This window comes from Crocodylus siamensis, chromosome 13 (assembly GCF_052110815.1).
Source record: "Crocodylus siamensis isolate JL-2025a chromosome 13, ASM5211081v1, whole genome shotgun sequence".
NCBI classification, from domain to species: Eukaryota; Metazoa; Chordata; order Crocodylia; family Crocodylidae; genus Crocodylus; species Crocodylus siamensis.
Genome location: NC_143407.1, coordinates 17,475,110 through 17,487,206, shown reverse-complemented (window position 1 = coordinate 17,487,206; position 12,097 = coordinate 17,475,110). Strand labels below are relative to the sequence as shown.

The 12,097-nt window shown below is 50.4% G+C and overlaps 1 protein-coding gene across 3 annotated transcripts in view; it reads right to left on the bottom strand.

The window, feature by feature from the left end:
* Nucleotides 1-12,097, bottom strand: part of LOC149854027 (septin-4) — an 80,899-nt gene that overhangs the window by 51,008 nt on the left and 17,794 nt on the right. For 2 of the 3 annotated variants that reach the window (XM_090025029.1, XM_090025030.1), the window contains exons 2-3: nucleotides 8,739-8,832; nucleotides 7,475-7,561 (exon numbers count right to left, since the gene is read on the bottom strand). In XM_090025029.1, the coding sequence (XP_089881155.1) occupies nucleotides 7,475-7,561; nucleotides 8,739-8,832 (181 nt within the window). Of the gene's footprint in view, nucleotides 1-7,474; nucleotides 7,562-8,738; nucleotides 8,833-9,715; nucleotides 10,034-12,097 lie in introns of all 3 variants that reach the window. The other variant, XM_090025028.1, reaches the window with a different exon arrangement.

The window sequence follows — 12,097 nt, the reverse complement described above, 5'->3', positions numbered from 1 at the left end:
GTGATGTATCCTATGGCTGGCTCCAGAGAGACATATCTGTGCCCATCCTAGTCCTGGCGCACACCAGAGTCATCACACAGAGCTCTTCACTCCAGCCTTGTCATTTTCTGGGCACAATTGTAGGGGCTAGTTCAGGCTGTGCCTTGAGGGGGTTCCCCCATGAAAACACAAGAGATAATGCAGCCTTCTATCATCTCCTTAGGGAAATGCCAACTCACCACAAAAAGAATGTGCTTCTGCCTGTCACTTCAGGACACTGAAGCAAGCTCTCCAGGTCCTAGAAGGAAGAAGGGCAATGCAGTGCCATGGGACAGCTAAGTCCCCAGTTCAGGGGGTTGGGATACACAGAAATCACCTCCACCCAGGAATGTGGCTAACTTTCCTGTCCCCACCCACCATAGTATCCAGGCATTGTACACCGTGAGATAAAGGGGAGAAAGGCTTAAAGCAAGAGAAGTTCTGCCTTCACGTGCTAGGGAAATAGTCTCTTTTGTTCTACACTTGATCTTCTATGTGAGATACTTGTGAGTGACATGTCTCCACTCTTCCCAAAGAAGGGAGCTTTGTACTGGAGTCAGGATAAGTGTGAGACTGGCAATCAGCTGTTTGACACCCAGCTCTTAGCATGAACTCAAATCTCTTCTCTTTTCCTGCCAACATTCTCCCTCTGCCATGAGTTAAGCCTGCTGCATTTGACCCAGAAGCACTGGATGCCCTGTACAATGTATAGAGACAGAGGCATCAAGCCAGTGTCAGCAAAGCCCAAGACATCTGATGACTCCTTCAGGGACTCCACATGCATCCTATAGTACCACCTAGTTCATAAGCCTGAACTTCCATGCTAACCCTAGCTCGCTGACCACTCTCCCTCAGTAGACTTCTGATGCTTTACAGGGAGGTCAGTATCATAGCACCCATTTTACAGAGGAAAAAAAGACAAAAGTGACTTGCCCGAAGACCACTGACAGCACCAGGAAAATAACCATAGTCTCATGTGCCAGTTTCTTCCACCCCTCAGCCACCACTCCTCTGAAGAGAAACAATAACTCACTGGCTCTGAGCAGTATGAACAGGCTGCATTCTCCTTTGCATCCTGAGTTGTTTTCACCTGCGTCAAGAGTGCTTAAAATGCTCCTAATGCTGCTACATGATATGGGCAAAGCTGGGGTCTTCATATGCACCACAACACTGGAGTCTGCTGAATTTGGCCCATTGTTCTGATTCCCCTCTCTCCCACGCTGGCAAGTCTCTACTGATGTTATCTGGAGGTTATTCTAGGTTTGCACTGGATTTGCAGAGAGGAGAATTAGCAAGCTCTTAATTAGTAAGGAACAAACAAGTTTGGACAAATTAAATACTGACCTAAGTACCTGGGTTTGACTCAGACCTAGCTCCAAACTTGATAAAAAAAAGTCTGGGTGTGGCTCTGGATTCCTCAGAGGTCAGAAAAGACCATCAGGGTGAGATTACATGTTACAATCAGAACATGTTAAGAACACTTAAAACTTGAATGATCACACATAAAGGTTCATTAAGTAGTGGTAAGTGCCCTTTATGCATTTTAAAATTATGCCACTTCAGGCCAGGATTATTTTTGAGCTGGACTACCTAGTTTGAGTTAAATTAACTTCTGGGTGTTCACTTGAGATAAAACCACCAGATTGCAGGCCTCCCCTGAATCACTTCTCCCAGGTAGATTAGCTATGATCCAAGATTTTATGGCCCTGGATTGACAGCTGGGAAAAGATAGGCTACAGGTGGGGGGGGAGTGGAAAGAAGGGGAAAAGAGGTGAAGGGGGGTATGGGGGTGTGGGAAAAGGGTGAGGATTGGAGGGGGCAAGAGGGAGGATGTAGGGGTGAGGGGGGAGCTGCTGGGCTCCTGCTCACTTTGCTCCCAACCCCCCCAGATCATTACACTGCCACCCCAATTCCCCTCTCTGTCTCCAATTTTGGATCCCCCCTCTGCCTCCACCCTGCTACCCCGATTAGCCTGAGAGCAGTGGAGATGTATCTCTTCCCTACCTGATCCTGGGGTCCTCACAGACCATGTCATCCCAGCATGCCCAGATCCAGTCCCTGCCAGGTCCTGCAACTGAAGGAGAGGCAGGGGGATATGGGGCTTGGGGACAGGTGGGCAAGGAACTGCCAGGCTGCTGCAGAATCCAGTGGAGGCTGGATCCAGGTGTGCAGGAACAACATGAGCTGCAATGAGCCCAGGATCTGGCAGGGAGGAGGACCCCTCTCCCCTGCCACCGGTTGCTGCCACAGCTCCTCTTGGGCTGATTAGGATGAAAGGACAGTAATCCAGGAGCTCAGGGGCCAAATAGGTGGGTGTTGGGGGAGATCTGGGCATGGAGGGACCCAAACATAGGGTGGAAGAGGGATCTGGTTGTTGAGGGAGGGCAGCAGAGTGATTTGGGAGATGGCAGAAGTGATCCAAGTGGCACAGGGGGGCCCTTCCCCCCACTCCTCCCCGGCCTTCATTGTGGCTAGGGAACTGATAAGCAAGGCAGGCATGGAGCAGATTTTCAGTCCCTAGCCATACCCCTGCTCACCAGCCTGTAGCAACAGATTTCAGCAGTGTACATTAGAGAGGGTATCAATCCTGAATGTGTGACTGATCATCTCTAGCACTAGTTCACCTTAAGAAAGACTAACATTCCTTAGAATTAGTGCATGCTTACTCTAATATGTAATCTCACTCTTTGACCATCCAGTCTGAAACCTGACTGACACACTCCCAGGAATTAGTATTTGAGAGGCTAATCATTCCAACTGAAACCTATGAAGCATTCAGCATTCATAGACATGGTCTTTAGAGCTTGGAGGATTGTTTTCAAGTTAACATTTACATCATTTTTAAAGGAAAATTTTGGAGATTTTTGCTTAATTCTTCCCCCTTTTTTGATCAAGTATAGAGCCCACTACCATGTTTCCAGTTTTGAGGACACTTCTCTGCTGAAATTGCAGATGTTCACAGCAAGCTAAACAGGGGCTTTTAATCACCCATCTTTTTGTGAAAAAAGCTTTCTCTGTGTGTCCTAATATGTGGGATGGATGTGAGCCCCAAAGTCTCCAGCTATGTTGACATGAAAAAACAATGCTGTTTTTAGGAAAAATGTGGCTTTACATCAGTTCAAACCCCATGTGGCTACACTTATTTCACCTGAAGAGTGCTTATTGCAATTTGGCTTTGCTTTGTTTCTGACCTGTGCAAACTGAAATAACCTGTTCTTAAACATAGAGGGGTTGCACATATTTCACTATATGAGTTTAAAACCCATTTGAGATAAACCACTGCAACTTCATGTGGACAAAGCCTCTAAGTGGGATCTGAGCATGTGTGGAGGTTGGATTGCTTGTTAAGATCTAGGAGGTCAGGTATAGACCTGACTCTAGACCTAGGGCTGCATTTCACAAAACTGATAGGCATTTGGATCAAAAGCTTTGGTTTGTGTTCATCTAAAGTTGAATAAGTTCCAGCTTGTCCTCCTAGGGCTTTGCAGTCCCAAGGCAAAGCCTTTATTGTGTCAGTCACTCTTGGTCCATGGGAGCAAAGCTACTAGGAAAGGAGAGGACAATGTTTAGGACTGATAATGTGGAAAGTCACTGAATGCAGATGGGGGGTGGAACTTTTATTTAAGACCAGAAGTAAAAAGAGAAAAATGGAGAACTGTGGACTTCTTGCTGGGAGTGGAGAGAGATCATGAACAGCCTGATTAGTCAAGTGATAGTGTGTAAGGAGACAAGCAATTTAAAAAGCCAGGAACCATGATAATCAGGGCACAAAACAGGCACCCTGCCCATGGCCCTGCTGAATACTAAAGCAGGAGATATAAACTGCCTGCTGAGAGCCCGGAAGGAGCGACTACTGGAATAATAGCAGTGCATTCTAACTGCGTCTGGAGACACTGAAGCAACCCCAGGAGAGCTGGACAAAACAGTATTCCAGACAATACTGTCAGGAAGCAAACAGACACCATACCACTTTCCAAGCTCATGTCCTTCTAACCTAGCAACATGGAGGAAAGGAGAGGAAGAGTTGGGCAAACTGGGGCCTATGCATACTGGCAGCAATGCACAGATGAAGACTTTTTTTTTTCTTTTTTCTTTTTTTCTTTTCTTTTTTTTTTCTTTTTAGACTACTGCCACTTTGTGTGTGCCAGCAGAATATGAAGAACACCGCTGGCCAAATCCTTTACTTTCCTGGGCATCTGATCTTACTTACACTAAAGCCATGGTTTGTTTGAGGATATGTTTTATTGAACCAACTCTGTAGCTAGGAGAGATGAGACATAACCTTTTGGACACAATATGCCCTTCCTCAAGTCAGGGAAAGCAGCAGAACCTGGTGCCTGGGCTCAGCTAAACACCAGTCAGAACAGTGACTTTTGTTTAACCCTATTATGTACATGAAACTGGCCAGTGTGAACAAAGGAAGCACGTAGTAAGCCTGAAGAACAAAGAAAGGTTATCAGGAGTGGTTACAGACCCAGTGAAGAGCAACTGAAAGAGATGTATCTAATTATGTAAAAGAATAAAACAACAGGAAAGAGTCATTGCTACCTGTGGAACACAGAGAGGCTAGCAGAGGAAGTGCATAATTGTAACGAGCCAATTAAACCAATTGCTGTGTTAAGTCCACAGCTTTTAGTGTCCAGTAAAATTATGAATCTTCATTCTCAGGCTTGTCTACTGAGGATCGTGTGTAGATTTCATATTTACACTGACCTTAAGAAGAGTTTTGCTTTGGCTCCAACAGGACCAGAATCAAGTTCAGTAGGTATTAACTTATAAAATATTTTCTTGCTCTCACCTTTTGCAAGGGAATTCTCTTTCATGAAGATCTCTACAACAGCATACCATCTGGTTGTTAATACACATCCCTGTGCTTTTTAATGTTCAACTTGAAGAAGCTTTACACTGGCAGCTTCAGCAACTTCAGTGGAACTACACTGATCAATATACACTAGACCAGATACATACATACACACTATCTGGCTCCAACATGAGCAGCCTCTCTTTGCTCCATCATCCCAGAGAAAACAGATAAGTCAATCAGCCCTTTTCTAACATTCAGATCAATAGACTGTAACCTCATAACTGGGGATTTGGGTTTTCTGTTTACTACAGAAAAATGCAGATTTTCTCCTTTAAAGGAGAAAAAAGCAGGAAACAGCAGGTTTCCCCTTGCATGCTAGCAGAGTTCCAGCCTGCAAGGGGCTACTTGGGCCTGGAGGGAGCAGGAGAAGGGTGACTAGGCAGGGGGTGCCATGGGCATGTACACGCACACACATGCACATGGCAGCCAGACAATGTGGAGAGCATCTCTGTCCAAGTAAGTCTATGGGGGGAGCAGTGCAGAGCAGATTGAGGCCCCCACAGAGAGGGAGGGAGGGAGTGGGGCAGGGCTGGGGCTGGAAGTGCTGCCCATCTGGGGTGGTGCATGGGGTCTGGGGCCAGGATGGGAATGTGCGGCTGTGGGGCTTGGCCAGGGACAAAGCCATGCGTGCCTCATCCAGGAGGCAGCAGGGGGCAACTGCTTCCCCAATGTTGCACGCACTTCTGAGGAGAGGGCTACGGAGAGGCACATGCCCCCCAGACTCGTGTGCAGTATGAGGGTGGGAGTAGATGCAGGCTGCCAATGCAGGCTCAGGGCTCTCCACCCTGCTGCCCTCCACCTCAGGGTCTCCACAGCCCAGTGGGTGAGATCTGGTGCAGGAAGGCAGAGCAGGGCATGAAGGCTTGGTGCCACTGCCAGGAGCCCCATGCCAGCTGTACTGCTATGGTGAGGTGCCTCCTGCCTGCCTGGCAGTAGTGGGGGGCACAACCCTGTGCTGCCACCACCACCGCAGCTGCTGCTGGGCAGGCAGGAAGTGCTTCAGCACGGCCGGCATGGGGCTTCCAGCAGTAGCACCAAGCCCCCCTGCCTTCCTGTGCTGGGTCCCACCCACTGAGCTGGGGGGGCACCCAAGGGTAGGGCAGCAGGGTGGGGAGCCCCAAGCTTGCAGTGGGCAACCCACATCTTCCCCCTCTCCACAGCATGAATGCCATGTGCCCCTGGAGGCTGGTGGGGCACGGCAAGCTCCCACAGCTAGTGATGGTGCTGGCAGCAGCGGTGGGAGCTTGCCACTGGGCGAGCACCAACCAGTGGTCGGCGACCACCCGCAGACGCCACTGACAGTGTTGGCAGTGGCCAGCAGTGATCAGGGACCACCCACAGATGCCACCGGTGGTGTTGGTGGCAAGGGGTGTTGGGTGGCAAGTGGCAACCACCCACAGGCATCGGCAGTGCTTTTTGCAGGGGATGCACTGCCAATCTCAGGGGGTGCACATGCACCTGCGTGCACCCCCTACATATCACCAATGCTCCACAGCCTCCACTCTGGCTGTGCTGCCTCTGGCAGGGGAGAGGGGAAAGGGGGAGCTGGTATCTCTGGTCTGTTCCAGCCACAGCAGCTGCTGCTTCCCACAGGTGGCAGCTGGGGCTTGGGCACTACTTGGGGGTGGCAGGGGCAAGTGAGGGGCACCAGCAGGGACAGGGGGCTGCGGGTCAGGGGTGAGAGGCACCAGTAGGGCCAGAGTATGGAGGCTGTGGGTTGGAAGCGAGAGGAACTGGCAGGACCAGGGGTATGTGGGTTGGGAGTAAGGGGCAATGGAATGGACAGGGGCAGGGCACCAGCATGTCAGGGATGCTCAGCTCCATAAAACAGCAGAGGGACAACTGCAGCTGGACTTGTATCTTGGTGAATGAAGGGGCAGAGGAAGCTCTGATTTTCTATGATAAAAAACCAAAATCAATCGCCAAGATACATAGGTATTTCAAATATTTTTATGATAATGGTTGAGGTACCAGTAGGCTTCCAAATTGCTTTAAAATTGTAAATATATCAATAAAACGTGTTCAACTGATACCTATAATCATTTTAATTGTGGAAAAACATGGGTTTTGGTTTTGTAAATCAGAATATTTAGGATTTTTATTAGCAAATTTGCAATTTTAAACCAGAGAAAACCAGGATCTCTGCTCATAATTACTGGACATATCTACATGAGATATTACATCACTATAACGATAAGCTACTGCACCATAACTCACTGCTACAGCAACATAGAATCGCCAGGCATGAACTGTGATGCCGACACTACTGTGAAGTACCAGTGAGGTACTATGCAGCATCTCGTTGCTAGTGAACAATAGCCACTAAAAATAGCCATGCGGTGTTGGGACTGCACAGTAACTCCAGTTACCGCACAGCCATTTAGTACTTGCTTAAGCAGTTGGCCACTCGTGTGGACGTGGCCACTAAATGATGATGAGATACTCCATCTGGATTAACCCTGGAGTGCCCCCTGCTGGCAGAGCAGCCTCCTTGTCCTTATGCATCCCCCTTTGACCATTTGTGATAGGGCCCCAGCTGGCAGGGACAAGGGAGGGAGCCACCTCTGGGAAGGCTTTGATCTCTCCTCTTACCTTCTGCATTAAGGTGTTTGCGATCCTTATACATGTCTGTGAGGAAGAGGCTGTTCACGAGGGTGGATTTTCCCAGCCCAGATTCCCCTAGGACAAAGTAGAAAAGCAACAGTTAATGGAGGTCAGTAGCAAGTTAAGTGGTGCTTGGTGGAAAGCTGTGGGGGCAGGGGTTGGGTTTGCACACCTTTGATCAGGAGCAGGAGTGGAGTGTTTCAGAGCGGTAGCACCATACCAGAAACATGGCTCAGACGTGTCTGGGAACCACTGGGCCTCCCACTCAGACAACATCAGCCCTCAGGACCAAAGCAGCGGCAGAACCATGGATAGTCAGTACATTAGCACAGCCAGTCCCATGCAATCCAAGGCTTATAGAAAGGAGGAATGGCAACAGTTTCTGAGGCCCTTTCCAGGTCTTTTGACCACTGACACCCCTGGGAGAACCTGAGTTCCACCGAGTGAATGCATACAGTGTTGTCACCATAAGAAGTCCACTCTGCCATCTCGGAGGGCCTTGTTACACCTTACACCGTAAGCGGCACAAATGTTGATGGATGTTAGTACTAGCTTGAGCTTGGAGCAGTTACACTGCAGGCCAGCAGGTGCCTGGAGGACCGAAAGATAAGATTACCCTTCTCCCATTCCTGGCTTTCCCCTTGTGCCCCCTAACCCAGGGCTCCTCCAGGATTCCTCCCTGCCAAGCACATTACTTACTTGTGGCTGCCTGCACTGTCCATCCCAGAAGCATAGGCAGGGAAGGGTTATGTTTCCTTCCCAGCCTCTGCTGTTGCTAGGCTGCTGCTGCTCTTTTGGCTGAGAGGGCAGCAGCACCAGAGGCAGCACTGGTGATGTGGGTAGTAGGCCTGATCCGGGCCGGTGGCGAAGTGGGTGAGTAGGGTGTTTACACTAAGGTGTAGCCTAGTGTGGCTGCAACTTAGTATAACACAAGATGGATATCATGGATCAGAGATCATCCTGCCCTGGAGTGGTGTACCTTATTGCTGCATGACAAGTGCTTAAAACCAGTTTCAGGTGTTAATGTGCAGAAAATCCAGGGGTTATGAACTCCAGGAGCTGCCCAAAATTACCATGTAACAAGGCTCTGAATCCTGTGGGATCAACACCTATCCAGTAACCATGCTGGAGCTTGCTTGTTCAGCAAGCAGCAGCAAACACTGTCTTCCCAGACCCTCACAGCCTCCTGTCCCAGATCAGCATGCAGTAAGCCCTGTCCCTCATTGTGTGAGGGGCCTTGGGCTGTGCCTACCTGTCACCATAAGCGTGAAGTCAAACCCCTTCTTCACCGACTTTCGATGGACTTGATTGGGGAGTGTCGCAAACCCCACATACTCTTTATCATCCTGTCATGGGGAGATGCAGAGGGAATACATTAATCCAGAGAACTGTCCCATGCCCTCATAACCCCCTGCCCATGTCTCAGTCCCACCTCATACCATAGGTGCACAAGGATAGCCAAATGCAGTCTTGCCTGCTGGCTGGCACTGGGTTAAGTGACTGCTCTGTCACGCCTCAAGTAGGCCCCTGATACATCTAAGCCCTTGTCACCAAAGCCCAAAGCAAACCAAGGCCCCCCAGACCTCTGCATGCAGCAGAGAAGTATGGATAAGGGCATCCTAAGCTTGTGATGCCAGGATGGAGCCTACATTGAAACCTGTAACTACTGCTTCAGGGCAGACTGAGCCCAAATCTCCCCACTGCAGCATATGCCAGGATGCCCCTTTTTATGCTGGAGTTTCTTGAAACAATGCAGGTCACAATATGCCTGCACAGGTCCCCCCAACTTCAGCCCCCAGTGTCCTCCCTGCCAGAGAGCACTTCAGAGGAGGGGCAGACAAGCCCATCCTATGCCAAGAGAGAGGGTACCTGGATGCAGGGGAGTGCACGGCCACTGTCGCCCAGCCCCCTGCCCTGGGCATTCCAGACCCAGCTCTAGGACAGGCCAAATGCTTTCAAACTCCGGTGAAGTTCACACAGAGCGATCCAAGACTGCCCTCATCACACAAACCCAAGTCTTGTGTCTGCTGCAGTGGGATCTAGGGACCCATCAAAGGGCCACTGCTGCTGGGGTAGGTGTGCTTCCTCCCTGGCGCCTCCAACAGTGATGACTGGACAGCTCCTTCCACTAACAGGCCACATTAGATGCCTATTTCCCATCAACCAAGAGGGAGAGACTCCTCTTCCAGCAATAGGCCTGGCTCAGGCCTGCCCTGTGATGTACTGTACCTCAGAGGAATCATATGGGTCGAGTTTGCCCCAAGGGCTTCTAGGCCGTGAGGGGCTTGCTGGTGTCGGAGCCATGATGCGCTGCTGCAAATCCAGGGGCTGTGGCTGGGAGAAGGGCTTCAGTTCCTTCTCATCCAGCAGGTCGTCCGCAGTGGCCCTGACTACACTGGAGAAGGGGCTGGTATCTATGTGGCCTTGGCCCTGGTCCCTCTTGCCCTCCTGTGGCTCCATTTTCCTAAGGCTCTTGCCTGAAGGGAACTCCTTCAGAAACTGGGCCAGCTCAGCCTCCTCCGAGTCTTCTTTCAGGAAGTGCTTTATCTGAGCAAGAGAACAGGGGCGCAGGAAGGAGAGAGGCAGGAGGTGAGAGCAGGGAGCAGAGCACAGGACAGAGAGGGAGAAAGCTTTTTAAATGAGTCTAGTCTGAGTGAATCTGACCAGGGCTCATCTGCCCCAACATACAGCTCCTGTCCCCACTCCCACCTGTACTGTTGGATTTTTAGGTCACATTGAATTGTAGGCTCAGCTTCTCTTGATACCTAATGTTCCCATCCCCACTCCATTTAATTCTTCAGTATTACAGGCACCCAGAATCAGTTGTCAACCACATGCACCATAAGGAGCACTAGGAAAGCCTTGAGAAGGCTCAGGGGAGGGTCAGCAAGCAGTAAGGTCTCTGTCTCACCCATGGGCAGGAAGCTCAGGGTTGTGGGGGTGGTGCTGGGAGTCTTACTAGTGGGCCAGTGTGGGGAAAGTCAGGGCAGAGACAATCCCATGCACCTTGAGTTATAGGTTGGACTCTTACTGGCTGCTCCCTGTGCATCTCAGCTGAACCCTTGCACTCTGGAGAGCAGGGACTCTCATGTTCTCCCAAGGTAGCAGACAAGGCTTGCCCTGCTGTATAAAGTTGGGCCTCCTCTGGGTCTTCAGGAACCATGGCCCCTTCCAACTCCGCTGCCTGTGTTTAGGGTATGGGGTGTGTGCCAGGGGCCAAGAGGAGGGTGAGAATGAGAGAATGCAGGGAAAGGACAGAGAAGGAAACCAAAGCAAAGAGAAAGAGAAGAAGATGAAAAGCAGTTGAGAACAAAGCTGGCTGGGGAACCTCCACCAGGACACGTCAGAACTGGCTCCCCCATCACAGGCGCACCTATACATGTACTGCTGAATGTGTCACAGCTTCCATCTCCTCTGGAACTGCCAAGCTGGGGTGGGAGGAGATGCACTGCTGTGAGCAGCAGTGCCAAGAGCCATAAAGCCTTCAGTATGTTGGACAGGGGGGAAGAATGGCACTTGTTGTACAAGGGTATATCCAAGGCACCCTCCTCCTCAATTATAAGGTCACGAGCACTCTAAGTAGCATTAGGCAGCTCCACTCTCTTGCTGCCAAATCGTAGTTGTCTTGACAAAGAGTCATGAGCCTGTCAGTGCAAGGACTGGGAGATAATGGCATCCTTGCCCCTTGCAGTATACCTGAGCAGGCCCTTGACTGCCTACCACGCACCCATGCAGCAGAAGCATGCCTATAGCTTGCGAGTCCATCAGGGTGTATACATCAGTCTGTCTGGTGCAGCCTGTCTATGTGCCCAGGGGTATGTGCACGATGCTACAGAGCGGTTAAGAACAGAAGCAAGCTCCAGGTTGATCTTACCCTCCCCAGGCACTGAGCAGGCTTCCCCCCAGAGCTGTTCCCCAGTGTGAGGCCATCTTAGGCAGCAAGGCCAGGCCGATGCTACTAATATGGGCCTATCCATGCCCATTCCTGTTTGTGAGTGGGTTTATACGTGTACTGTTGTGTAATGGAGGATGGGATGGCAGGAGGCAGAAGTAGTTGTAATTGCTGCTTACTCTGGCAGCCCCTAGCAAACTTTCTGTATTCTAGGCAAAAACCTCCCACATCTCCCTGTCCAGATTGCTCCTAGACCAGTGCAGCTCCCTCCCACCTCTGCTGCTGGAGGAATGGGTGACACCCTGCAAATGGCTGGGGACCATAAAAGGATGTCAGTGCTGTTTAGATATACGTGCTAGTAGCACACAGAGCACATATTTGGCACAGAAGACTACTGCAGGCAAACAAACAGCAATGCTAGCCTGATAGGACAGGCCTGCATTCACTCTCATTTCCGTTCCCGGCTGAGAGTGACTTCTTTTGATGACAACATCCCCAGGAAGCCGGGAGACTGCAGAGGCATAAAAGGAAACTGTGTTGAGGAGTTTGGTGCATCCTAAAGACAGTTAGGAACCACCCAGTCATTCCCCTCACAGCTCAGAGCCACCCTGGCCACACAAAGCCCTCAGGGGTTTGCATGGTGCTTCAACATTAGGTCTCTACATAGGCAGAGAAGACCTCAGGGGAGCCCATTCAGACCCAAGCACCCTGCTCTGCAT